At 48.6% G+C, this 27,233-nt stretch overlaps 1 protein-coding gene across 3 annotated transcripts in view; it reads left to right on the forward strand.

Annotated features, from left to right (window-relative positions):
* The first annotated feature begins 283 nt into the window (after positions 1–283).
* The window catches only part of LOC142281528 (uncharacterized), a 68,906-nt gene continuing 41,956 nt past the window's right edge, over positions 284–27,233 (forward strand). For all 3 annotated transcript variants that reach the window (XM_075332861.1, XM_075332862.1, XM_075332863.1), the window contains exons 1-6: positions 284–369; positions 8,002–8,334; positions 12,212–12,406; positions 18,329–18,535; positions 21,897–21,929; positions 25,981–26,013. In XM_075332861.1, coding sequence (XP_075188976.1) covers positions 291–369; positions 8,002–8,334; positions 12,212–12,406; positions 18,329–18,535; positions 21,897–21,929; positions 25,981–26,013 — 880 coding nt within the window. In that variant the 5' untranslated portion in view covers positions 284–290. The remainder of the gene's footprint in view (positions 370–8,001; positions 8,335–12,211; positions 12,407–18,328; positions 18,536–21,896; positions 21,930–25,980; positions 26,014–27,233) is intronic.

The raw sequence follows: 27,233 nt of genomic DNA on the forward strand, positions 1-27,233 counted from the left end.
ACTATCATAGAAAAAGATAAATCCCGCACGCTTCTAGTTCTAGTACGATTGAAAAAAAATAATTTCACTGAAAAGTGGATGCGAAGGAATCTGTATAAAAATATAAAAATGTTAAAAATAAAAATTTAAGCAAAAAGAAAAAATGCAATACTAAACAGGCAGCTGAGTGCGATCGAGCTCTCTGCACGGAGGGGAGGGCAGTGACATCTCGCAGGCACTGTGTGTCTTATTGTGAAAGTGAAAGTAAAATTATACTACAGAGAATTTCCCGCCAATATTCAGAAGCAGACATGCAGCCTTGTGTGTCCCTCGTGTCTGCGCTCACAGCTATCATTATTTTTGGGCTCGTCTTCTGCCATGTCATCCTAGGTAAGTGCAGCCGGACTTCTGTCCTGAAGAAGAGCCTCCATAATCCGCCAGTCCTGTCTGATATTTACCGCTTTCTCTGTCTGTCGCTTTCTCACTCTGTGAAGCATTAACCCCTTTCACTCTCTTCGACAGATATGCAGAAATTATCCCCTTCACTGCAAGAGACCACCGACGATGCACATATGAACCCCTCTGCTTCCCTTAAAGGGGTTGTCCAGGTCTGGCACAAAAATGCGCAGTCACTGTATGTAAATGCGGAATTGTGATTCGTCACAGCGCGCTCTGTCAGAATCCTCTGATGCCGGGAGCGGGCGATCATCTGAGCATACATACTTCTGGACACAGTCCAACTAGACGTGTGTGGCCTCGATCAATACACTAGTCCGAGCAGTGATGGCGAACCTGTGGCACTCCAGCTGTTGCAAAACTACAATTCCCATCATGCCTGGCCATTCAAAGCAAAAGCTTTGGCTGTGAAGACATGATGGGAATTGTGGTTTTGCAACAGCTGCAGTGCCACAGGTTCGCCATCACTGCTAGTGAGCTGCACGGCAAGTCGGAATGTGGACGGGAGCTTGCATATCGCAAACTTATGGTCACATGACCGCTAGTGATGTGTCGGTCGCGAACGATCCGACACAAAGATCCGGCTCCCTGCTGTGACTGACAGGAGCCGGATCACTAGTGTGAGCCAATAAAATCTCTAAACGGCTATTTTCACCGCTGAAACCCCGCCCACTCGTGGATAAACTCCGCCTACTCAACAATCTAATTAGTCACTTGTGAGTGGGCAGGGTTTTGCCACGGGTGGGCGGGGTTTCAGCGGCGTCACTATAATCTTAAATATGTGTTCACCTGGGGTGAACACATATTTAATAAGGAGCCGAGAACGATCTGAAAGATCTGGCTCTTTTTGGTGAGCGGAGCCATGGGAACCGGATCACTAAAAAGAGCCGGACTGCCCATCACTAATGACCGCCCGCTCTTGGCACCGCAGAATCCTGACGGCGCACACTGTGCCCAACCAATATGAGGATTCACAACTATGCAGTCACTATGTGACTTTCTTGCCAAACCTGGACAACCCCTTTAAGACACAAGAGATAGTAATATTAATGCTTCCACTGTCCTAGACCATCGGAGATGCGTTCCTTAACCCAATATAAACAGATAACCCCAAGTATAATTATAAATGGCGCACAATCCTAAAAACTGAAATATATTTACCTATACAAAAGAAAGCGCCTACCCTCCCCCCCAAAAAAAAAAAATCAGCATTGGACATAACCAGAAAATGTGAGCAAACAAGATATAAAAATGTATCTATAGTGATGACAAAACTATCACAATAGGACATGATTAAAGACCATAGAAAAACAAGAAGAGTGATTATGATCAAGGCATAAATTCTACTAAAAAAAACGTTATAATAAGCAAAAGTACAAATCACACAAGCAATGTTCCATCACAGCCAGCAGGGGTCAGTAAAGGGCAGTATTAACACATTATAGCGGAAAATATGTAATGAATTCAGTTTGATCATATAGACTCACTCAGGGGCATACATAGAAATCATGGGGCCCCAGAGTAGAATTTCTAATTGGGCCCCCCCTGAAAAAAAACTGCTAATAATAATATTAATAATAATTTTCAGCTGGGTCACATAAGAACATATCTTACAGCTTTTCCTCCTATTGAAGCCCCCAGATTCCCCCTTCATTGCAGCCATAAATTATAATGCCAACAAAAGTGCCCCAAAAATACTGTATGGAGTAAAGACAAAATCCCTTTCGGCGCTTCCGGAGGATAAATGGATTATCAGTGCAAGTTTGCAACAACTTCAAGAACAAGAGTTTATTAAGGGTTCAATAAAAAACGGACAATTACGGACAACGCGTTTCAGCTAACAAAAGCCTTCATCAGGTGTAGTTTGATACCCCAAAGTGAATTCTTCCACAGGGTACCCACTGCTGTACCCCCCCCTTTCAACTACCCTGGCAATGAATGGTGACCCCAACACAGTATGATCCCCACACAGCCCTCTATGCAGTATAATGGGCCTACATACAGTATAATGTCCCCTTCTGTCCCTTCACATAGTATAATGGCCCTCACACAGTATGATGGACTCCACACAAACCTTCATACTGCATAATTGCTTACATACCGTATAATAGCCCTACATAAAGCATAAAGGCTCCCTCATAGCTCTCCATATATTATAATGCAGCCCCCATAGTCCTTCATATATTATAATGCAGCCCCCATAGTCCTCCATATATTATAATGCAGCCCCCATAGTTCTCCATATATTATAATGCAGCCCCGTTAGTCATCCATATATTATAATGCAGCCCTATAGTTCTCCATATATTATAATGCAGCCTCCATAGTCCTCCATATATTATAATGCAGCCCCCATAGTCCTCCATATATTATAATGCAGCCCCGTAGTTCTCCATATATTATAATGCAGCCCCATAGTTCTCCATATATTATAATGCAGCCCCCATAGTCCTCCATATATTATAATGCAGCCCCCATAGTCCTCCATATATTATAATGCAGCCCCCGTAGTTCTCCATATATTATAATGCAGCCCCATAGTTCTCCATATATTATAATGCAGCCCCCATAGTCCTCCATATATTATAATGCAGCCCCTATAATTCTCCATATATTATAATGCAGCCCCCGTAGTCCTCCATGTATTACAATGCAGTCCTGGTAGTACTCTATGTATTATAATGCAGCCCCCATAGCTCTCCATGTATATGGTAGCCCCCATAGTCCTGGATGGATTATAATGCACACACAATAGTATACATGTACACCATGTACTGTATAATGCAGCCCCCATAGCCATTCATGTATTATAATGCAGCCCCATAGTGCTTTCATATTATATTAAGCAGCCCTCATAGTCATCCATATATTATAATGCACCCCTATAGTCCTCTGGCCACCGTGTAATCACTGATTAAAAAATAAACAAGTCTTCACCTCTCCTTGTTCCCCCGGTCAGAGCATCCTGCACTCTGCATGTCTCAGCACAGCGGCTCGAGTGTCGGCACCACATTCCGCTGCGCTGAGATGTTAAGCACAGGGGGAAAATGATGAAGGATGGAGCGGAGCGCTCCACTCCCTATCTCATCATTGCTTTGTGCAATGACTGGCGAGGTGGGCCCGGTGTCGGTGCTGACACCGAGCCCCCCTGACTCAAGGGCCCCATAGTGGCGCCTGGTCTGCTGCCATGGCCAGTATGCCACTGGACTCACTTATTTTATACTGAATAATCCTAAAAACACATAAATAATGGCCGCCTCATTCTATGATGTCTAGTTCACATCCGTACTGTTTAATGGAGGAAGGGAAAAGCCACTAGATGAAAGAAGACTTCAACTACAGCCTCTACAATCATGAAATTTTGCACAGATGCCTCATGTGACTCAGGGAACATCATAGACTACGTTTTGAAGGGAAATTTTAACCCCACATATTCGCCAAAAAAAACCAACAACGCTTACTTACTGTTCGAATGTGTGAGGTAATATATTGGCTGTTTTGACAGTTAAGGCCCTGTCACACACAGAGATAAATCTGTGGTAGATCTGTGGTAGATCTGTGGCAGATCTGTGGCAGATCTGTGGCAGATCTGTGGCAGATCTGTGGTAGATCTGTGGTAGATCTGTGGTAGATCTGTGGTAGATCTGTGGTAGATCTGTGGTAGATCTGTGGTTGCAGTGAAATTGTGGACAATCAGTGGCAGGTTTGTGGCTGTGTACAAATGGAATAATATGTCCATGATTTCACTGCAACCACAGATCTGCCAAAGATTTATTTCTGTGTGTGACGGGGCCTTTAGGCTGGATATTTATCAGGTAGCTTACAGCAACCAATCACAGCTCTGCTCTATTTTGCTATGGGTCATTAATAGGAGCTGTGATTGGTTGCTATAGGCAACAAAGGACATTCTTGGTATAAGAAGCTTCTGTGTGAGATAATATGATTTTGGTGGTGAGAGGGAAAGTGGGAGAGTGGAGGAGAGAGGAGGAGAGAGGGAGAGAGGAAGAGTGGGAGAGATGGAGAATGGCAGAGAGGAAGAGTGAGAGAATAAAAGAGAGGGAGAGTGGGGGAGCGTGAGAAAAAGGGAGAGTGGCAGGGAGGAAGAGAGGGAGAGTGGCAGGGAGGAAGAGGGGGAGAGTGGCAGGGAGGAAGAGTGGGAGAGAGGGAAAGTGGCAGGGAGGAAGAGTGGGAGAGAGGGAGAGTGGTAGGGAGGAAGAGAGGGAGAGAGGGTGAGTGGCAGGGAGGAAGAGAGGGAGAGTGGCAGGGAGGAAGAGAGGGAGAGTGGCAGGGAGGAAGAGTGGGAGAGTGGCAGGGAGGAAGAGGGGGGAGTGGCAGGGAGGAAGAGAGGGAGAGTGGCAGGGAGGAAGAGTGGGAGAGTGGCAGGGAGGAAGAGGGGGGAGTGGCAGGGAGGAAGAGAGGGAGAGTGGCAGGGAGGAAGAGGGGGGAGTGGCAGGGAGGAAGAGTGGGAGAGTGGCAGGGAGGAAGAGGGGGGAGTGGCAGGGAGGAAGAAAGGGAGAGTGGCAGGGAGGAAGAGAGGGAGAGTGGCAGGGAGGAAGAGTGGGAGAGTGGCAGGGAGGAAGAGAGGGAGAGTGGCAGGGAGGAAGAGGGGGGAGTGGCAGGGAGGAAGAGTGGGAGAGTGGCAGGGAGGAAGAGGGGGGAGTGGCAGGGAGGAAGAAAGGGAGAGTGGCAGGGAGGAAGAGAGGGAGAGTGGCAGGGAGGAAGAGTGGGAGAGTGGCAGGGAGGAAGAGTGGGAGAGTGGCAGGGAGGAAGAGGGGGGAGTGGCAGGGAGGAAGAAAGGGAGAGTGGCAGGGAGGAAGAGAGGGAGAGAGGGTGAGTGGCAGGGAGGAAGAGAGGGAGAGTGGCAGGGAGGAAGAGAGGGAGAGTGGCAGGGAGGAAGAGTGGGAGAGTGGCAGGGAGGAAGAGGGGGGAGTGGCAGGGAGGAAGAGGGGGGAGTGGCAGGGAGGAAGAGGGGGGAGTGGCAGGGAGGAAGAGAGGGAGAGTGGCAGGGAGGAAGAGGGGGGAGTGGCAGGGAGGAAGAGTGGGAGAGTGGCAGGGAGGAAGAGGGGGGAGTGGCAGGGAGGAAGAAAGGGAGAGTGGCAGGGAGGAAGAGAGGGAGAGTGGCAGGGAGGAAGAGTGGGAGAGTGGCAGGGAGGAAGAGAGGGAGAGTGGCAGGGAGGAAGAGGGGGGAGTGGCAGGGAGGAAGAGTGGGAGAGTGGCAGGGAGGAAGAGGGGGGAGTGGCAGGGAGGAAGAAAGGGAGAGTGGCAGGGAGGAAGAGAGGGAGAGTGGCAGGGAGGAAGAGTGGGAGAGTGGCAGGGAGGAAGAGTGGGAGAGTGGCAGGGAGGAAGAGGGGGGAGTGGCAGGGAGGAAGAAAGGGAGAGTGGCAGGGAGGAAGAGAGGGAGAGTGGCAGGGAGGAAGAGAGGGAGAGTGGCAGGGAGGAAGAGTGGGAGAGTGGCAGGGAGGAAGAGGGGGGAGTGGCAGGGAGGAAGAAAGGGAGAGTGGCAGGGAGGAAGAGAGGGAGAGTGGCAGGGAGGAAGAGAGGGAGAGTGGCAGGGAGGAAGAGTGGGAGAGTGGCAGGGAGGAAGAGGGGGGAGTGGCAGGGAGGAAGAAAGGGAGAGTGGCAGGGAGGAAGAGAGGGAGAGTGGCAGGGAGGAAGAGAGGGAGAGTGGCAGGGAGGAAGAGGGGGGAGTGGCAGGGAGGAAGAGTGGGAGAGTGGCAGGGAGGAAGAGGGGGGAGTGGCAGGGAGGAAGAAAGGGAGAGTGGCAGGGAGGAAGAGAGGGAGAGTGGCAGGGAGGAAGAGTGGGAGAGTGGCAGGGAGGAAGAGTGGGAGAGTGGCAGGGAGGAAGAGGGGGGAGTGGCAGGGAGGAAGAAAGGGAGAGTGGCAGGGAGGAAGAGAGGGAGAGTGGCAGGGAGGAAGAGAGGGAGAGTGGCAGGGAGGAAGAGTGGGAGAGTGGCAGGGAGGAAGAGGGGGGAGTGGCAGGGAGGAAGAAAGGGAGAGTGGCAGGGAGGAAGAGAGGGAGAGTGGCAGGGAGGAAGAGTGGGAGAGTGGCAGGGAGGAAGAGGGGGAGAGTGGCAGGGAGGAAGAGAGGGAGAGTGGCAGGGAGGAAGAGAGGGAGAGTGGCAGGGAGGAAGAGGGGGAGAGTGGCAGGGAGGAAGAGGGGGGAGTGGCAGGGAGGAAGAGAGGGAGAGTGGCAGGGAGGAAGAGAGGGAGAGTGGCAGGGAGGAAGAGAGGGAGAGTGGCAAGGAGGAAGAGGGGGAGAGTGGCAGGGAGGAAGAGGGGGAGAGTGGCAGGGAGGAAGAGGGGGAGAGTGGCAGGGAGGAAGAGTGGGAGAGAGGGAAAGTGGCATGGAGGAAGAGTGGGAGAGAGGGAGAGTGGCAGGGAGGAAGAGAGGGAGAGAGGGAGAGTGGCAGGGAGGAAGAGTGGGAGAGAGGAAACGTGGCATGGAGGAAGAGTGGGAGAGAGGGAGAGTGGCAGGGAGGAAGAGATGGAGAGAGGGAGAGTGGCAGGGAGGAAGAGTGGGAGAGAGGAAACGTGGCATGGAGGAAGAGTGGGAGAGAGGGAGAGTGGCAGGGAGGAAGAGATGGAGAGAGGGAGAGTGGCAGGGAGGAAGAGTGGGAGAGAGGAAACGTGGCATGGAGGAAGAGTGGGAGAGAGGGAGAGTGGCAGGGAGGAAGAGAGGGAGAGTGGCAGGGAGGAAGAGAGGGAGAGTGGCAGGGAGGAACAGTGGGAGAGAGGGAAAGTGGCAGGGAGGAAGAGTGGGAGAGAGGGAAAGTGGCAGGGAGGAAGAGTGGGAGAGAGGGAAAGTGGCAGGGAGGAAGAGTGGGAGAATAAGAGAGAGGGAGAGTGGAGAGAGCGAGAAAGAGGGCGAGTGGGAGAGAGGAATATTGGGAGAGAGGGGGATTGGGAAAAAGGAAGAGAGAGGGAAGGAAAGAGAGAGGGGGAGAGTAGGAAAGAGAGAGACTTAGTTACTATCCTGGGCAATGTCAGGAACTACAGCTAGCTCTTTATAAAACTAGGGGCTGTATAGCTGAAGAATTACCCAACTCCGTATTAACGTCATTGTTTTGACATGTGTTGCTAACCCCTTCACCCACTGATGATTTTCCGTTTTTCGCTTTAGTTTTTTCCTACCTTGCTTCTCAGTGCCATAATTATTTTTTTTTCCGTCAATATAGACATATGAGGTCTTGTTTTTTGCCGGACAAGTTGTATTTTTTAATAACACCATTCACTCTACCCCATAATGAAAATGTGGGAAAAATAAGTCCAAGTGCGGTGAAATTGCAAAAAAAAAGTGCAATTCCAGAAAAAAAATTTGGGTTATTTTTATTGACCATGTTCACTATATCGTAACACTAACATGTAATTATGATTCTCAAAGTCGGTACGACTTTGTAGACACCAAACATGTATAGTTTTACTTTTATCTAAGTGGTAAAAAAAATCAGAAATTTGGTCCTAGGTCGTAAAGGGGTTAAGTGGGCCTCATATTCGTGGACATATGTTTGATGTGATCCTGGTAAAACTCATATACATGACCCTGATGACGATAACTTATTATTTTAGGAACTGAGCGCCAGATAAAGTGTCATCAAAGTAGCAAGAATGACACCGCGTATCTGACGTGTGAGATCCCATCTTCCATGGATATCGTACAAGTCACCTGGCAAAAGAGAAGAGGAAATTCTTATGACACTTTAGTAACAAATAGTAAAAGGTTCGGGGCTAAGATCTCCAAACCGTATGAAAACCGACTCTCAGTTCTCAAAACCGAACACCCAGGGACCTCGACTATCACTCTCTCAGAACTGGAAAAGGAGGACGGCGTCTGTTTTATGGCCATTTTCAACATATATCCTGATGGAGCCCTCAAGGAAGAAGTCTGTCTGCCGAAACTCCGTAAGTACAACACACAAAAAAGTTATAAATGGAGATAAAAATCTGGAAAAAATGAAAGGGAAAGTTCAATATTACTCAAATGTTTATTTTTGGAAAGATTATAAAGCATCTATTGCCTGTTGTCTCCTAATGTGTAGACAGTCTTCTAACAGCAATCCAAACAGTGACCCCAAAGGTGGACAAAGATCATAGATGGCTGTCGACAGCTAGACCGCCACTCTATACATGTATGTCTTCTCAATAATGAGGGGGAAAGAAATTGCAGTCCTACACTTATGTCCTCCTAAAGACCCCGCACGCTATGAGTAATCTCCCTTGAGAACGAAATATTGGGCATGTTGAAATTCAGCATGTCCAATCTTTCACTCCTGGTTAGCCATGATGGATAATGCTAATCCGTTCAAGACGAGGCCCTTTTACTCCAATTCCTGACCAGGCACATTTTAGGTTTTGTTTTTTTTTTTGTTTATGCAGCTTAAAGAACTATAAAAAAAAGTTGCATTTAGATATACTGTATAAGCCATATGTGCCACTTTTTTTTTTATAATATATGGGTCTTCATTTGTATTCTTATTTTCTTTAATACTACACATTATGACCCCTAGAAGGTCATAAAAGAACTTTGAGGGGGCATTAAAATATTGTAATATTTGTATTTTCATCTTTTTTTCCCATGTAACTTGGGTGTGTGTATTCCCCTAGTTACATGGGAAATGCAGCCACCTGGCTGTATATCGAAGCTGTGCAGGTCACATGACCGCTGTGTTTGAAGGATTGTAGCGGCATCAGCGCTTCTTATTATTGTGTACACAGATGTTAATCCTTCAGAGCATTTCTGGGACTTAGTGGAATGAGCTGATCAGGGCAGATTGGTATTTCCATCTAATTTGCCACAACGGCAGGAAACTGTCCTGTCCACATGGGGCAATATCCCTACAGAACAATTTCAATATCTAGTAGAATCTATGTCACATTGAATTGCGGCAATACTGAAGACCAAAGAAAGCCCAAAGTGCTACTAGATTGATGTCTCTAATAGTGTCCAATTTGCAATAGATCCATCTATGGCTCTCATTAATCACTTTGCTCATCTCTAGAGATGAGAAGACCCATGGATGTTTGGTTTCGCCGAGTTCCACCAGACTTTAAAAAAAAAAAATTGGTTCAAGAAACAGACTTGACCCTGGACTCCGAACCACATACAAGTCAATAGGGACCCAAACACCTGTGCTGTAAAATAGTCATAGTAATTCCCTCCCTCTGTGTCTCTGTCTCCTTCTCCGTCTGCCTCTGAGTCTCCCTCTCGATCTCTCTCACCATCTCCCTCTCCGTGTCCATCTCCCTCTCCGTCTCCCTTTCTGTCTCCCTCTCTCCTCGTCTCCCTCTCCGTTTCCCTCTGTCTCTCCTCTATTCTCTCTCTGTCTCCCTCTCCATCTCCCTCTCCATTTTTGTCTTCTTCTCCATCTCCCTCTTGGTCTCCATTTCCTTCTCTTTCTCCCTCTCCCTCTCAGTCTCCCTCTCACTCTCCTCACTTCTCTCTCTCCCTCTCTGTCTCACTCTCCATCTCCCACTTTGTCTTTCTCTCTCCCCCTCTCTCTCTCCTTCTTTATCTCTATGTCTCCCTCTCTGTCTCCTTCTCTGTCTCCCAATCTCCTTTCTTTCCATATCACTCTCCGTCTCCCTCTCAGTCTTTCTCCCTCTCTCTTTCCCTCCCTCTTTATCTCTCCGTCTCCCTCTTCATCTCCCTCTCTGTCTCTAAATCTCCTTCTTTCTTTCCATCTCACTCTCCATCTCCATCCGTCTTTTTCCCTCCACTCTCTATCTCCGTCTCCCTTTCTCTTCTCTCTTTTTCCCTCTCCTCTCTTCTCTCTCTCTTCCCTCTCCGTCTCCCCCTCTCTTTTCCCTCTTTGTCTCCCCTCTCTCTTCTCTCTCTTTTCCCTCTCTTCTCTCTCTCTTTTCCCTCTGTCTCCCTCTCTCTTCTCTCTCTCTCTTCCCTCTCTGTCTCCCTCTCTCTTCTCTCTCTTTTTTCCCTCTCCGCCTCCCTCTCTCTTCTCTCTCTTTTCCCTCTCTTCTCTCTTTCTCTTTTCCCTCTCTGTCTCCCTCTCTCCTCTTTCTCTCTCTTTTCCCTCTCCGTCTCCCTCTCTCTTTTCCCTCTCTCTTCTCTCTCTCTTTTCCCTCTCCGTCTCCCTCTCTCTTTTCCCTCTCTCTTCTCTCTCTCTTTTCCCTCTCCTTCTCACTCTCTCTTGTCTTTCTCTTTTCTCTCTCCGTCTCCCTCTTTCTTTTCCCTCTCCGTCTCGCTCTCTCTTCTCTCTCTCTTTTCCCTCTCCGTCTCTCTCTCTCTTCTCTCTCTCTTTTCCCTCTCCGTCTCCCTCTCACTCTCCTCACTTCTCTCTCTCCCTCTCTGTCTCACTCTCCATCTCCCACTCTGTCTTTCTCTCTCCCCCTCTCTCTATCCTTCTTTATCTCTATGTCTCCCTCTCTGTCTCCTTCTCTGTCTCCCAATCTCCTTTCTTCTTTCTTTCCATATCACTCTCCGTCTACCTCTCAGTCTTTCTCCCTCTCTCTTTCCCTCCCTCTTTATCTCTCGGTCTCCCTCTTCATCTCCCTCTCTGTCTCTTAATCGCCTTCTTTCTTTCCTTCTCACTCTCTATCTCCATCCGTCTTTTTGCCTCCACTCTCTATCTCAGTCTCCCTTTCTCTTCTCTCTCTCTTTTCCCTCTCTTCTTTCTCTTTTCCCTCTCCTCTTTCTCTTTTCCCTCTCCATCTCCCTCTCTCTTTCTCTTTTCCCTCTCCGTCTCCCTCTCTTCTCTCTCTTTTCCCTCTCCGTCTCCCTCTCTTTTCCCTCTCTGTCTCCCTCTCTTCTCTCTCTCTTTTCCCTCTCCGTCTCCCTCTCTTCTCTCTCTTTTCCCTCTCCGTCTCCCTCTCTTTTCCCTCTCTGTCTCCCTCTCTTCTCTCTCTCTTTTCCCTCTCCGTCTCCCTCTCTTTTCCCTCTCTGTCTCCCTCTCTTCTCTCTCTCTTTTCCCTCTCCGTCTCCCTCTCTTCTCTCTCTCTTTTCCCTCTCCGTCTCCCTCTCTTTTCTCTCTCTTTTCCCTCTCCGTCTCCCTCTCTTTTCCCTCTCTGTCTCCCTCTCTTCTCTCTCTCTTTTCCCTCTCCGTCTCCCTCTCTTCTCTCTCTTTTCCCTCTCCGTCTCCCTCTCTTTTCCCTCTCCGTCTCCCTCTCTTCTCTCTCTCTTTTCCCTCTCCGTCTCCCTCTCTTTTCCCTCTCTGTCTCCCTCTCTTCTCTCTCTCTTTTCCCTCTCCGTCTCCCTCTCTTCTCTCTCTTTTCCCTCTCCGTCTCCCTCTCTTTTCCCTCTCTGTCTCCCTCTCTTCTCTCTCTCTTTTCCCTCTCCGTCTCCCTCTCTTTTCCCTCTCTGTCTCCCTCTCTTCTCTCTCTCTTTTCCCTCTCCGTCTCCCTCTCTTCTCTCTCTCTTTTCCCTCTCCGTCTCCCTCTCTTTTCCCTCTCTGTCTCCCTCTCTTCTCTCTCTCTTTTCCCTCTCCGTCTCCCTCTCTTCTCTCTCTTTTCCCTCTCCGTTTCCCTCTCTTTTCCCTCTCTGTCTCCCTCTCTCTTCTCTCTCTTTTCCCTCTCCGTCTCCCTCTCTTCTCTCTCTCTCTCTCTCCATCTCCATTTCTCTTCTCTCTCTTTCTCAGTAAAAAGGGAAGGACCTTCACCAGTCTGATAGGTGACTGACTCTTTTTTTCACCACCCTGGTTCCATTAATCCATTAGTAAAGATCTTTAACAGTAGCGGTGTTCTTATGCAGCGTACTTACAATTCAGGGATACCAAAATGGAGTAATTGTGTGGTCCATGTATTAAACATTTTTCTCAATGTCCCTTAGATGGAGTCAATGAAGTAGTCTGTAAGAGTTCGGCGGACTTCAGTGTAACCTTAAAGCCTCCAGAGATAAAAACCCAACACTCAGAACCAGATGGCAGCGTCATCCAGATCGGTAGATGGGTTAATAATAAAAATATATTTCCAGTGTGTAACTTCCAGCTACGAAGAACAGAAAGAGCGAAACGAAATGTTCAAGGTGAGAATCAAGATTTTCTAAGTCAGTGTTAAAAAGCATGGTAGTGCTCGCTCATCACTAGTTACGAGTACTGAGCACCCGAGCATGGTAGTGCCCACTCATCACTAGTTACGAGTACTGAGCACCCGAGCATGGTAGTGCCCACTCATCACTAGTTACGAGTACTGAGCACCCGAGCATGGTAGTGCCCACTCATCACTAGTTACGAGTACTGAGCACCCGAGCATGGTAGTGCCCGCTCATCACTAGTTACGAGTACTGAGCAGCCGAGCATGGTAGTGCCCACTCATCACTAGTTACCAGTACTGAGTACCTGAGCATGGTAGTGCCCGCTCATCACTAGTTACGAGTACTGAGCACCCGAGCATGGTAGTGCCCACTCATCACTAGTTACAAGTACTGAGCCCCCGAGCATGGTAGTGCCCGCTCATCACTAGTTACCAGTACTGAGCATCCGAGCATGGTAGTGCCTGCTCATCACTAGTTACCAGTACTGAGCACCTGAGCATGGTATTGCCTGCTCATCACTAGTTACCAGTACTGAGCACCCGAGCATGGTAGTGCCCGTTCATCACTAGTTACGAGTACTGAGCACCCGAGCATGGTAGTGCCTGCTCATCACTAGTTACGAGTATAGAGCACCAGAGCATGGTAGTGCCCGCTCATCACTAGTTACCAGTACTGAGCACCTGAGCATGGTATTGCTCACTCATCACTAGTTATAAGTACCGAGCACCCGAGCATGGTAGTGCCCGTTCATCACTAGTTACGAGTACAGAGCACCAGAGCATGGTAGTGCCCGCTCATCACTAGTTACGAGTATAGAGCACCAGAGCATGGTAGTGCCCGCTCATCACTAGTTACCAGTACTGAGCACCCGAGCATGGTAGTGCCCGCTCATCACTAGTTACCAGTACAGAGCACCCGAGCATGGTAGTGCCCGTTCATCACTAGTTACGAGTACTGAGCACCCGAGCATGGTAGTGCCTGCTCATCACTAGTTACGAGTATAGAGCACCAGAGCATGGTAGTGCCCGCTCATCACTAGTTACCAGTACTGAGCACCTGAGCATGGTATTGCTCACTCATCACTAGTTATAAGTACCGAGCACCCGAGCATGGTAGTGCCCGTTCATCACTAGTTACGAGTACAGAGCACCAGAGCATGGTAGTGCCCGCTCATCACTAGTTACGAGTATAGAGCACCAGAGCATGGTAGTGCCCGCTCATCACTAGTTACCAGTACTGAGCACCCGAGCATGGTATTGCTCACTCATCACTAGTTACGAGTACTGAGCACCAGAGCATGGTAGTGCCCGCTCATCACTAGTTACGAGTACAGAGCACCAGAGCATGGTAGTGCCCGCTCATCACTAGTTACCAGTACTGAGCACCTGAGCATGACAGTGCCCGCTCATCACTAGTTACGAGTACAGAGCACCAGAGCATGGTAGTGCCCGCTCATCACTAGTTACCAGTACTGAGCACCCGAGCATGGTAGTGCCCGCTCATCACTAGTTACGAGTACAGAGCACCTGAGCATTGTAGTGCCCGCTCATCACTAGTTACGAGTACTGAGCACCCGAGCATGGTAGTGCTCGCTCATCACTAGTTACGAGTACAGAGCACCAGAGCATGGTAGTGCCCGCTCATCACTAGTTACCAGTACTGAGCACCTGAGCATGGTAGTGCCCGTTCATCACTAGTTACGAGTACAGAGCACCAGAGCATGGTAGTGCCCGCTCATCACTAGTTACGAGTACAGAGCACCAGAGCATGGTAGTGCCCACTCATCACTAGTTACCAGTACTGAGCACCCGAGCATGGTATTGCTCACTCATCACTAGTTACGAGTACAGAGCACCAGAGCATGGTAGTGCCCGCTCATCACTAGTTACGAGTACAGAGCACCAGAGCATGGTAGTGACCGCTCATCACTAGTTACCAGTACTGAGCACCCGAGCATGGTAGTGCCCACTCATCACTAGTTACCAGTACTGAGCACCCGAGCATGGTAGTGCCCGCTCATCACTAGTTACGAGTACAGAGCACCTGAGCATGGTAGTGTCCGCTCATCACTAGTTACAAGTACCGAGCACCCGAGCATGGTAGTGCTCACTCATCACTAGTTACGAGTACAGAGCACCAGAGCATGGTAGTGCCCGCTCATCACTAGTTACCAGTACTGAGCACCTGAGCATGGTAGTGCCCGCTCATCACTAGTTACCAGTACTGAGCACCCGAGCATGGTAGTGCCCGCTCATCACTAGTTACGAGTACAGAGCATCCGAGCATGGTATTGCTCACTCATCACTAGTTACCAGTACTGAGCACCCGAGTATGGTAGTGCCCGCTCATCACTAGTTACCAGTACTGAGCACCCGAGCATGGTAGTGCCCGCTCATCACTAGTTACTAGTACTGAGCACCCGAGCATGGTATTGCTCACTCATCACTAGTTACGAGTACTGAGCACCTGAGCATGGTAGTGCCCGCTCATCACTAGTTACCAGTACTGAGCACCCGAGCATGGTATTGCTCACTCATCACTAGTTACGAGTACTGAGCACCTGAGCATGGTAGTGCTCACTCATCACTAGTTACCAGTACTGAGCACCTGAGCATGGTAGTGCCCGCTCATCACTAGTTACCAGTACTGAGCACCCGAGCATGGTATTGCCCGCTCATCACTAGTTACCAGTACTGAGCACCTGAGCATGGTAGTGCTCACTCATCACTAGTTACGAGTACAGAGCACCTGAGCATGGTAGTGCCCACTCATCACTAGTTACGAGTACAGAGCACCAGAGCATGGTAGTGCCCACTCATCTCTAGTTACGAGTACAGAGCACCCGAGCATGGTAGTGCCCACTCATCACTAGTTACCAGTACTGAGCACCCGAGCATGGTAGTGCCCACTCATCTCTAGTTACGAGTACAGAGCACCCGAGCATGGTAGTGCCCACTCATCACTAGTCCTGACGATTGTTCAGATCACTCACAATTGTATACATAAAAAGAAAAACGCTGCCTCCTAAAAGTGTCACAGCAGATGCCAAAATGACGCCTTAGGAAAAACACAGGTGCCCTGTAGTTGAAAAGAAGTGAAGTGCACATACAAAGTTTTGTGAAAAGACACCACACACAAATTACTTTAAAAATGCTTAAAAGAGTCTTCCTACTTATTTCTATTGTAAAACCACCTTCCTGTTCATTTGTTAATTCTTTTTCCTCTTAAGATTTTTAAAAACACCCGGTAAGAGGGAAGTAATCACATTTCACTTCTTTAGGCCCCCTTGACACCCAAGTGTCTCCGGTACGTGCTAGGTCCATGCCCGCATGTACCGGAGACACGGGCACATGTAAACCCATTAAAATCAATGGGTTTATGTGCATGCACGTGTTTAGCCATTGACCACATGAGCCTGTGTGCTCCACACAGATGCATGTCCGTGTTTCTCCGGCAGCACGGGTGACACGCGGCCCGCACACGTACTACACGGATGTAGTGTGGATGCGGGCCCACGTGACACGCTCCGGAGAAACACACATGTCATTTTTAAAAAAAAAAAACACATACCTCCACCATACCGGCAGTCTCTCTGTCGCGTCTGTCACCTGCATCCGATACCCAGTGAATTTGAACAACGCATCTTCTTCACTGGGGGCCGGAAGCAGCGTCAGCGGGGCGTGGCCTGTGCCGGACACTGTCAGTCAGCACCACAGACAGCTCCGGAAGAAAAAGGTAAGGCGGGGCTTTCCGTTCTCCGTGTGTTATTATGTATAGCACAAGGAGAACACACGTACTGCCATAAACACGGCACACGGAGGGGAAAACGCACCTTTGACACGTTCGTGAAACACGTGCATGATTTTCATGGGCGTGTGAAGGGGGCCTAAAAGAGACTCCTGATACAATCCCCTCTAAACTTTCACTTTCCAATCAAAAGACTGAAAATAATCATTCAGGAAAATAAAACTCTGGGGGTTTATTTACACTAACTTTTTATTTGCGTTTTTCGAGCAAAAAGTGAGTGGAAGCTCCCCAAATCCTCCTCAAAAACCTGCAGTTTTCATGCAATTTTCACTCCAGAAACGCACCACCATGAATTCCCTAGAGTAAACATGTACTTAAAGGGAACCTGTCGGGTGTAATATGCACCCAGAGCCACGAGCAGTCCTGGGTGTATATTCTAATATGCTAATCCCTGCCTAACTGTCCCTGTATACACAGCATAGATAAAGAGATGTATAGAAAAAGTATTTCTAAAGATCTTTTATGATATGTTAATGAGCGAGGGGACTAGTCCCCTGGGCGTTTCTACTCTTGCTAGTCAGCTCCATTGGCATGTTAGTACACCCCTGTGGGCGTGCTATCATGCTAATGAATATGCAGCGTCAAGAATGTACTCACTCACCTCTCCGCTGCCATTGTTCTGTCCTCACTTAGAGGCGATTGAAGGCAGGTAGTTGGGTAGAGGTGTGAGGAGCCCTTCGTTTCCACTATGCGAGGCACACATGACCAGAGCGCTCCAGGTTGGATGGATTGAAATGTACACACACTGAGGTGAAGCAACGGTGGTTTATTTTTCCTCCATGAACTAAAACATGCAGCAGTACAGTGATCAAGTGGCTGTAACGTTTGTAGTCTTGTGACCATTGTCCTAGAGCTGCTACTGGTCAAAAGCGTTGCTTTTCTGAAGCCCAAAGGACAGATAAATCTGCTCCTCACGATGCACTGACTAAAAGTGAAAGTAAGATCGAGTCAGGATGTGAGGTCACATGTAGGGCTGAAAACACTCCCACCGGCTGGACTAAAAAGAACCAGGGGAACAGAAGGGCCTGACCAGTAGATGGCAGCAGAGGACAAGCATGAACGTATATACATTGAATAACATTAATTAAATAACAGTAGATATGTCATTAAGGGTTTTAAAGAAAACAGGTAGGAACAGCACAGCCATCACTGCCCGACGCTGGATTTCAGCTCAGTGCGCATGATCCTGGAGTTTGGGTCATGCGCACTACTTCCGTTTGAAGCCAGGACGCGTACACCTGGCTTCATAGTGCACATGACCCAAACTCCGGGGTCATGCGAACTGAGCCGAAATCCAGCGCCGCCCACAGGGGAGTACTAACATGCTAATGGGGCCGACTAGCAAAGGAAGCAATGCCCAGGGGACTAGTCCCCGGCCTCATTAGCATATGATAAAAGATCTTTAGAAATACTTTTTCTATAAATCTCTTGATCTATGCTAGTACTGAACAAAGAAACCTGCGGCACACTTTCACTCAAAATGTAGGGCCAACCACAATGATGTAAAAAACGTTGGACCCATACCTACTCCAAAAGACATATGAACAAGGAGAAACAACGGAGTTTTAAGGTCTAAAAATTAAAACACAATTTTATTATGACATGATTTTTAAAAGGTGCAAATTACACATGACACGACATTTGGTAAGTATATAAAGAATTAATTATACAAATATGGAAGTACAGTGGATAGACAAACATTAGTGTCTGGGTATACACCCTATCCTGGCACAACCTGTACCAAATAGTTCCTGGGTTAAAGGATTACCAGCATTTAGACATCGGGAGAGGGTTGAAAGCAACAGTATATACCTACGGCACCAGTGCACACAGCTTGCCGATGAAAGAGGAGCTCCGCGTGGAGGACCCGACGCCCGTTTCGCAAGGAATTATGGTCGCTTATTCATGGGTGAGTGTATACAGGGACGGTTAGGCAGTGATTAGCAATATACACCCAGAACTGCTCATGGTACTGAGTGCATATTGCACCTGACAGGTTGACTTTAATTTTTTTTTTTTAACTATGAAACTAATGGTAGGCCTTACGTAATTAATTTGGAGCATTGACATGAACTTTTTATAACTTTTTTTTTTTCCCAAATAAAGACAGGGATGAAATATTTAGCATAGAGTGCAACTCATTAGGACCACGGAAACCTACAATAACCTGGAATAATGAAGGGCGACCCATAAGTATAGAAGAGAAGGTGAACACGACTGGCGATCTTATCCTGGTCACCAGCACACTGCACCACTCTTTGGCAACACTACCGGAAGGATCGGAAATAAGCTGCGATATCGTTTACAACAAAGGTGAGAAAATGGGGCCAAGGGTCTATTCAATGTAGAGCGGAAACTTAACCGATCCAAACCTTCCCGTGAAAACGGACAACTTTGTGCAAAAGTGTGAGGCGCCATCTTTACCAAAACAAGTGAGCCATCACAAACGCTCATGAGCCTCATCCATGTAATGGTTAGTTCAGAACTTTACTTATTTGCCTTATTTACCCCCGAGTGTTTTTCCATTTTTGTGTTGTAGTTTTTTTTCCTCCCCTTCTTACAAGAGCCACAACTTTTTTTTATTTTTACATCAATATAGCCATATGAGGGCTTATTTTTTGAGGGAGTTGTACTTTTGCACAATTGTTTTTTTGGGTTTTTTTATTTACTATGTTCACTATATGTTAAAATTGACCTGGTATTATCATTCCTCAGGTCAGTACGAGTTTATAGATATCAAACATGTACAGTGAGGGAAATAAGTATTTGACCCCTTGCTGATTTTGTATGTTTGCCACTGACAAAGACATGAACAGTCTATAATTTTAAGGGTCGGTTAATTTTAACAGTGAAAGATAGAATATAAAATGCAGAAAATCTCTTTGAATAAATTATACAAATTTGTTTGCATTTTGCAGAGAGAAATAAGTATTTGATCCCTCTGGCAAACAAGACTTAATACTTGGTGGCCGTCCCCTTGTTGGCAGCAGTCAGGTGTTTTTTGTAGTTGATGATGAGGTTTGATTTCAGGAGGATTTTGCTCCTCTCCTCTTTGCAGATCATCTGTAAATCATTAAGATTTTGAGGTTGTCACTTGGCAACTCGGAGCTTGAGCTCCTCCATAAGTTTCCTATGGGATTAAGGTCTAGAGACTGGCTAGGCCACTCCATGACCTTAATGTGCTTCTTTTTGAGCCACTCCTTTGTTGTTACTCAGGATTTTACGGTACATGGCTCCATCCATTCTCACATTGATGCGGTGAAGTAGTCCTGTGCTCTTAGCAGAGAAACGCCCCCAAAACATAATGTTTCCTCCTCCATGCTTGACAGTGGGGACAGTGTTCTTTGGGACATAGGCAGCATTTCTCTTCCTCCAAACACGGCGACTTGAGTTAAGGCCAAAGAGCTACATTTTTGTCTCCTCTGACCACAGCACCTTCTGCCAATCACTATCAGAATCATCCAGGTGTTGATTGGCAAACTTCGTACGGGCCGGCTGCACATGGGCCTTCTTCAGACTGGCTGGCTGCACATGGGCCATTTTCAGTCGGGCCGGCTGCACATGGGCCTTCTTCAGACGGGCCGCCTGCACATGGGCCTTCTTCAGACGGGCCGGCTGCACATGGACTTTCTTCAGATGGGCCGGCTGCACATGGACTTTCTTCAGACGGGCCGGTTGCACATGGGCCTTCTTCAGACGGACTGGCTGCGCATGGGCTTTCTTCAGACGGGCCGGTTGCACATGGGCCTTCTTCAGACGGACTGGCTGCACATGGGCTTTCTTCAGACGGGCCGGCTGCACATGGGCTTTCTTCAGACAGGCCGGCTGCACATGGGCCTTCTTTAGATGGGCCGGCTGCACATGGGCCTTCTTCAAACGGGCCGGCTGCACATAGGCCTTCTTCAGACGGACCGGTTGCACATGGGCCTTCTTCAGACGGGCCGGGTACACACGGGCCTTCTTCAGACGGGCCGGTTGCACATGGGCCTTCTTCAGACGGACTGGCTGCACATGGGCCTTCTTCAGACAAACCGGCTGCACATGGGCCTTCTTCAGACGGACTGGCTGCACATGGGCCTTCTTCAGACAAACCGGCTGCACATGGGCCTTCTTCAGATGGACTGGCTGCACATGGGCTTTCTTCAGACTGGCCGGCTGCACATTGGCCTTCTTCAGACTGGCCGGCTGCACGTGGGCTTTCTTCAATAGTGGTACTTTCCAGGCACTGCAGGATTTTAAGCCATTATGGCGTAATGTGTTACCAATAGTTTTCTTGGTGACAGTGGTCCCCGGTGCATTGAGATCAGTAACAAGTTGCCTCCGTGTAGTTTTAGGCTGATCTCTCACCTTCCTCATGATCCTGGAGACCCCACGAGGTGAGATTTTGCATGGAACCCCAGATCAATGTCGAATGACCCTCATTTTGTATTTCTTCCATTTTCTTCCTATTGCACCAGCAGTTGTCTCCTTCTTCCCCAGCGTCTTACTTATGGTTTTGTAGCCCATTCCAGCCTTGTGCAGGTCTATGGTCTTCTCCATTCCAGGCTTGTGCAGGTCTATGGTCTTCTCCATTCCAGCCTTGTGCAGGTCTGTGGTCTTCTCCATTCCAGCCTTGTGCAGGTCTATGGTCTTCTCCATTCCAGCCTTGTGCAGGTCTGTGGTCTTCTCCATTCCAGCCTTGTGCAGGTCTATGGTCTTCTCCATTCCAGCCTTGTGCAGGTCTGTGGTCTTCTCCATTCCAGCCTTGTGCAAGTCTATGGTCTTCTCCATTCCAGCCTTGTGCAGGTCTGTGGTCTTCTCCATTCCAACCTTGTGCAGGTCTATGGTCTTCTCCATTCCAGCCTTGTGCAGGTCTGTGGTCTTCTCCATTCCAGCCTTGTGCAAGTCTATGGTCTTCTCCATTCCAGCCTTGTGCAGGTCTGTGGTCTTCTCCATTCCAGCCTTGTGCAGGTCTGTGGTCTTCTCCATTCCAGCCTTGTGCAGGTCTGTGGTCTTCTCCATTCCAGCCTTGTGCAGGTCTGTGGTCTTCTCCATTCCAGCCTTGTGCAGGTCTATGATCTTGTCCCTGACATCCTTAGAAAGCTCTTTGGTCGTCCATGTTGTAGAGGATAGAGTCTGACTGATTAATAGAGTCTGTGGACAGGAGGCTTTATACAGGGGACAATGTGAGAGCCGTCTGTAATGCAGGTAACAAGGGGATTAGGAGCGGTTAACTGTCTGTAGGAGCCAGAACTATTATTGGTTGCTAGAGGGATCAAATACTTATTCCTCTCTGCAAAATGCAAATAAATGTATACATTTTATAAAATTATAATTTATACAATGTGATTTTCTGGATTTTATTTTGGATATTTTCTCACTGTTAAAATGAACCTGTCCTTATAATTATAGATTGTTCATGTCTTTGTCAGTGGGCAAATATACAAAATCAGCGAGGGATCCAATACTTATTTCCTTCACTGTATAGTTCCCTTTCAATTTAAGCAGTGAAAAATGTTAGTAAAACAAAACATTTTGTTTTTGGCTCCATTTTCCGAGACTCGTAGCGGTTTTATTTTTTCAGGATATGGGGCTCAGTGATGTTAGAGGCAAATGACGGCTGATCAGATCTGCCGACGTGCAGGGAATGACGCGGGCTCGGCTTATAGTAATATCTCACAATTTTTCATTGTAGAAAATCATGCGTCCATCAGAGTTGAAGAAAAAGGTAAGCGGGAAGGTTGGGTATCAGCAGCCCCGTCCTCTAATGGTGTCACCACCTCCCGGATAACTGCAGACTCCAGGATGTGTTGGGCATGAATGACGTCAGATTAGAGGAAGAGGCCACGAAAAATAGAGTCCACATCTTGACCCTCATGTAGTCATCACATGGTGACGTAGCTGGCGCTTATGGTGCTCTTGTGCCTGTCACTGGTGTTGGGGTCTTCTGCCTGTCATGGTTATGGAGCACGGGTGGAGGTCTCTAGTATTGAGATCTTCATCCTCCATTAGTATGTGGTGCTTTGACTGTCATTGATTCAGAGGTCCCTGGTATTGCGGTCTTGTGCTGTCTCGGGGCATATGGCTGTCACTGTTAATGGGGTCCTGTCGCTGTCACTGTTAATGGGGTCCTGTCGCTGTCACTGTTAATGGGGTCCTGTCGCTGTCACTGTTAATGGGGTCCTGTGGCTGTCACCATAAATAGAGTCCTGTGGCTGTCACTATTAATGGGGTCCTGTGGCTGTCATTATAAATAGAGTCCTGTGGCTGTCACTGTAAATAGAGTCCTGTGGCTGTCATTATAAATGGGATCCTGTGGCTGTCACTATAAATGGGATCCCGTGGCTGTCACTATAAATGGGGTCCTGTGGCTGTCACTATAAATGGGATCCTGTGGCTGTCACTATAAATGGGGTCCTGTGGCTGTCACTATAAATGGGATCCTGTGGCTGTCACTATAAATGGGGTCCTGCGGCTGTCACTATAAATGGGGTCCTGTGGCTGTCACTATAAATGGGGTCCTGTGGCTGTCACTATAAATGGGGTCCTGTGGCTGTCACTATAAATGGGGTCCTGTGGCTGTCACTATAAATGGGGTCCTGTGGCTGTCACTATAAATGGGGATCCTGTGGCTGTCACTATAAATGGGGATCCTGTGGCTGTCACTATAAATGGGATCCCGTGGCTGTCACTATAAATGGGGTCCTGTGGCTGTCACTATAAATGGGATCCTGTGGCTGTCACTATAAATGGGGTCCTGTGGCTGTCACTATAAATGGGATCCCGTGGCTGTCACTATTAATGGGGTCCTGTGGCTGTCACTATTAATGGGGTCCTGTGGCTGTCACTATAAATGGGGATCCTGTGGCTGTCACTATAAATGGGGTCCTGTGGCTGTCACTGTAAATGGGGTCCTGTGGCTGTCACTATAAATGGGGTCCTGTGGCTGTCACAATAAATGGGGATCCTGTGGCTGTCACTATAAATGGGGATCCTGTGGCTGTCACTATAAATGGGATCCCGTGGCTGTCACTATAAATGGGGTCCTGTGGCTGTCACTATAAATGGGATCCTGTGGCTGTCACTATAAATGGGGTCCTGTGGCTGTCACTATAAATGGGATCCTGTGGCTGTCACTATAAATGGGGATCCTTTGGCTGTCACTATAAATGGGGTCCTGTGGCTGTCACTATAAATGGGGTCCTGTGGCTGTCACTATAAATGGGGATCCTGTGGCTGTCACTATAAATGGGGATCCTGTGGCTGTCACTATAAATGGGATCCCGTGGCTGTCACTATAAATGGGGTCCTGTGGCTGTCACTATAAATGGGATCCTGTGGCTGTCACTATAAATGGGGTCCTGTGGCTGTCACTATAAATGGGATCCCGTGGCTGTCACTATTAATGGGGTCCTGTGGCTGTCACTATTAATGGGGTCCTGTGGCTGTCACTATAAATGGGGTCCTGTGGCTGTCACTATAAATGGGGTCCTGTGGCTGTCACTGTAAATGGGGTCCTGTGGCTGTCACTATAAATGGGGTCCTGTGTCTGTCACTATTAATGGGGTTCTGTGAAAGTGACTATAAATGGGGTCCTGTGGCTGTCACTATAAATGGGGTCCTGTGGCTGTCACTATAAATGGGGTCCTGTGGCTGTCACTATAAATGGGATCCTGTGGCTGTCACAATAAATGGGGATCCTGTGGCTGTCACTATAAATGGGGATCCTGTGGCTGTCACTATAAATGGGGATCCTGTGGCTGTCACTATAAATGGGGATCCTGTGGCTGTCACTATAAATGGGGATCCTGTGGCTGTCACTATAAATGGGATCCTGTGGCTGTCACTATAAATGGGTTCCTGTGTCTGTCACTATAAATGGGGATCCTTTGGCTGTCACTATAAATGGGGATCCCGTGGCTGTCACTATAAATGGGGTCCTGTGGCTGTCACTATAAATGGGATCCTGTGGCTGTCACTATAAATGGGGTCCTGTGGCTGTCACTATAAATGGGATCCTGTGGCTGTCACTATAAATGGGGATCCTTTGGCTGTCACTATAAATGGGGTCCTGTGGCTGTCACTATAAATGGGGTCCTGTGGCTGTCACTATAAATGGGGATCCTGTGGCTGTCACTATAAATGGGGATCCTGTGGCTGTCACTATAAATGGGATCCCGTGGCTGTCACTATAAATGGGGTCCTGTGGCTGTCACTATAAATGGGATCCTGTGGCTGTCACTATAAATGGGGTCCTGTGGCTGTCACTATAAATGGGATCCCGTGGCTGTCACTATTAATGGGGTCCTGTGGCTGTCACTATTAATGGGGTCCTGTGGCTGTCACTATAAATGGGGTCCTGTGGCTGTCACTATAAATGGGGTCCTGTGGCTGTCACTGTAAATGGGGTCCTGTGGCTGTCACTATAAATGGGGTCCTGTGTCTGTCACTATTAATGGGGTTCTGTGAAAGTGACTATAAATGGGGTCCTGTGGCTGTCACTATAAATGGGGTCCTGTGGCTGTCACTATAAATGGGGTCCTGTGGCTGTCACTATAAATGGGATCCTGTGGCTGTCACAATAAATGGGGATCCTGTGGCTGTCACTATAAATGGGGATCCTGTGGCTGTCACTATAAATGGGGATCCTGTGGCTGTCACTATAAATGGGGATCCTGTGGCTGTCACTATTAATGGGGATCCTGTGGCTGTCACTATAAATGGGATCCTGTGGCTGTCACTATAAATGGGGTCCTGTGTCTGTCACTATTAATGGGGTTCTGTGAAAGTGACTATAAATGGGGTCCTGTGGCTGTCACTATAAATGGGGATCCTTTGGCTGTCACTATAAATGGGGTCCTGTGGCTGTCACTATAAATGGGGTCCTGTGGCTGTCACTATTAATGGGGTCCTGTGGCTGTCACTATTAATGGGGTCCTGTGGCTGTCACTATAAATGGGGTCCTGTGGCTGTCACTATAAATGGGGTCCTGTGGCTGTCACTGTAAATGGGATCCTGTGGCTGTCACTGTAAATGGGGACCTGTGGCTGTCACTGTAAATGGGGTCCAGTGGCTGTCACTATAAATGGGATCCTGTGGCTGTCACTGTAAATGGGGACCTGTGGCTGTCACTGTAAATGGGGTCCAGTGGCTGTCACTATAAATGGGGATCCTGTGGCTGTCACTATAAATGGGGTCCTGTGGCTGTCACTATTAATGGGGTCCTGTGGCTGTCACTATAAATGGGGTCCTGTGGCTGTCACTATAAATGGGGTCCTGTGGCTGTCACTATAAATGGGGTCCTGTGGCTGTCACTGTAAATGGGATCCTGTGGCTGTCACTGTAAATGGGGTCCTGTGGCTGTCACTATAAATGGGGTCCTGTGGCTGTCACTGTAAATGGGGTCCTGAGGCTGTCACTATTAATGAGGTTCTGTGGTTGTCACTATAAATGGGGTCCTGTGGCTGTCACTATAAATGGGGTCCTGTGGCTGTCACTATAAATGGGGTCCTGTGGCTGTCACTATAAATGGGGTCCTGTGGCTGTCACTATAAATGGGGTCCTGTGGCTGTCACTATTAATGGGGTCCTGTGGCTGTCACTATAAATGGGGTCCTGTGGCTGTCACTATAAATGGGGTCCTGTGGCTGTCACTATAAATGGGGTCCTGTGGCTGTCACTATTAATGGGGTCCTGTGGCTGTCACTGTAAATGGGGTCTTGCGATTGTCACTGATAATGGGCTCGGCTTATAGTAATATCTCACATTTTTTCATTGTAGAAAATGATGCGTCCTACAGAGTTGAAGAAAAAGGTAAGCGGGAAGGTTGGGTATCAACAACCCCATCCTCTAATGATGTTACTGTGCCGCCCCCGCATCAGCAGCCTGCCACCGCTGCTCGGATCTGGATCCGCGGTGGCTCGAGGGGGTCTCCAGACCCGGGGGTCGGGGTCGCGCGGCCACTCAGAATTAAAGGGGGGTTATTTACAGGGTATTGTATGGACAGTTTGTGACGCCACCCGTGGTGCGTGGTAAGATGGAGTACCACCGCTGCAATGGGGAGTACCCGGTGGCGATGGTGTGGGCAGCCAGATGTTTAACCCCTCCACGTGTAGGGGGAATGCACCGGGACTTGGTGTAGGTGACGGGGGTGTGCCGTTGGGACGGTAAGGGTCACTTGTGTACTCACTCAGTCCAATAACACTGACACCGACAACTGTGGTCAACCAAAGTTCTGGACACCGCTGCCACTTGGAGGGAGCACGCCTGGATCCCGTGTTGCCTGTTAGTCTGTGACCTTTTCCTTGGCACCTTGTCCTCTAGTTGGTCCCTATAATATGAAACTAGTTGGGTCTCGATCCCCAGTGTGGCTAATGGAGTGAGCTTGCTCTCAGGGTTCACGCCTAGGATTTTCTGGACCGTGTGAGTGGAAAGTCCGATCCTGCACTAGTACCCCGATTTTGGAGCGGGTGGAGAGCGGATCTTGAAGGCTCCGTCCTCGTCGGGTAAATTGTCAAGATGCCTGAATCTTCCTGACCTAGGGTCCATGTAATCCGTTGTGCCCTGGCCCCTGCCCAGTGATGGCACAAGGCCGCCGGCTGTCCTCCTCGACAGTCCGTGCCCCTTGTCATGATCCCCTGCGACCGGGGTCCAGCTCCTACCAGGTCCAGACCAACGTCTGCCACCTAGTAGTCTCAAGGAGCCCAGCTCCTGACCTCTCCTATCGAGAGTCACTCTCCAACTCACTGTCTCCTGACACTTCTGACCCTCCCTTAACCAACACCCCACATGGTGGACCCCATTCCACTCAGGCTGTCCACTGGTGTGTCTGGTGGGTGTGGTGCAGAGTGTTCCTAGGATATTAATTAGCTGTTCTTGGCAACACCAAAGGCCAGGGATCCGTAACCAAGGAGGAGGTGGATACTGCGCAGAAGGGCAGATTGCACAATACCCTGTGACGACCTGATAGGCCAGGGGCGTCACATCACCACCTCCTGGGTAACTACAGACTCCAGGATGTTTTGGGCATGAAT

Source organism: Anomaloglossus baeobatrachus, chromosome 2 (assembly GCF_048569485.1).
Source record: "Anomaloglossus baeobatrachus isolate aAnoBae1 chromosome 2, aAnoBae1.hap1, whole genome shotgun sequence".
Taxonomy (NCBI): Eukaryota; Metazoa; Chordata; class Amphibia; order Anura; family Aromobatidae; genus Anomaloglossus; species Anomaloglossus baeobatrachus.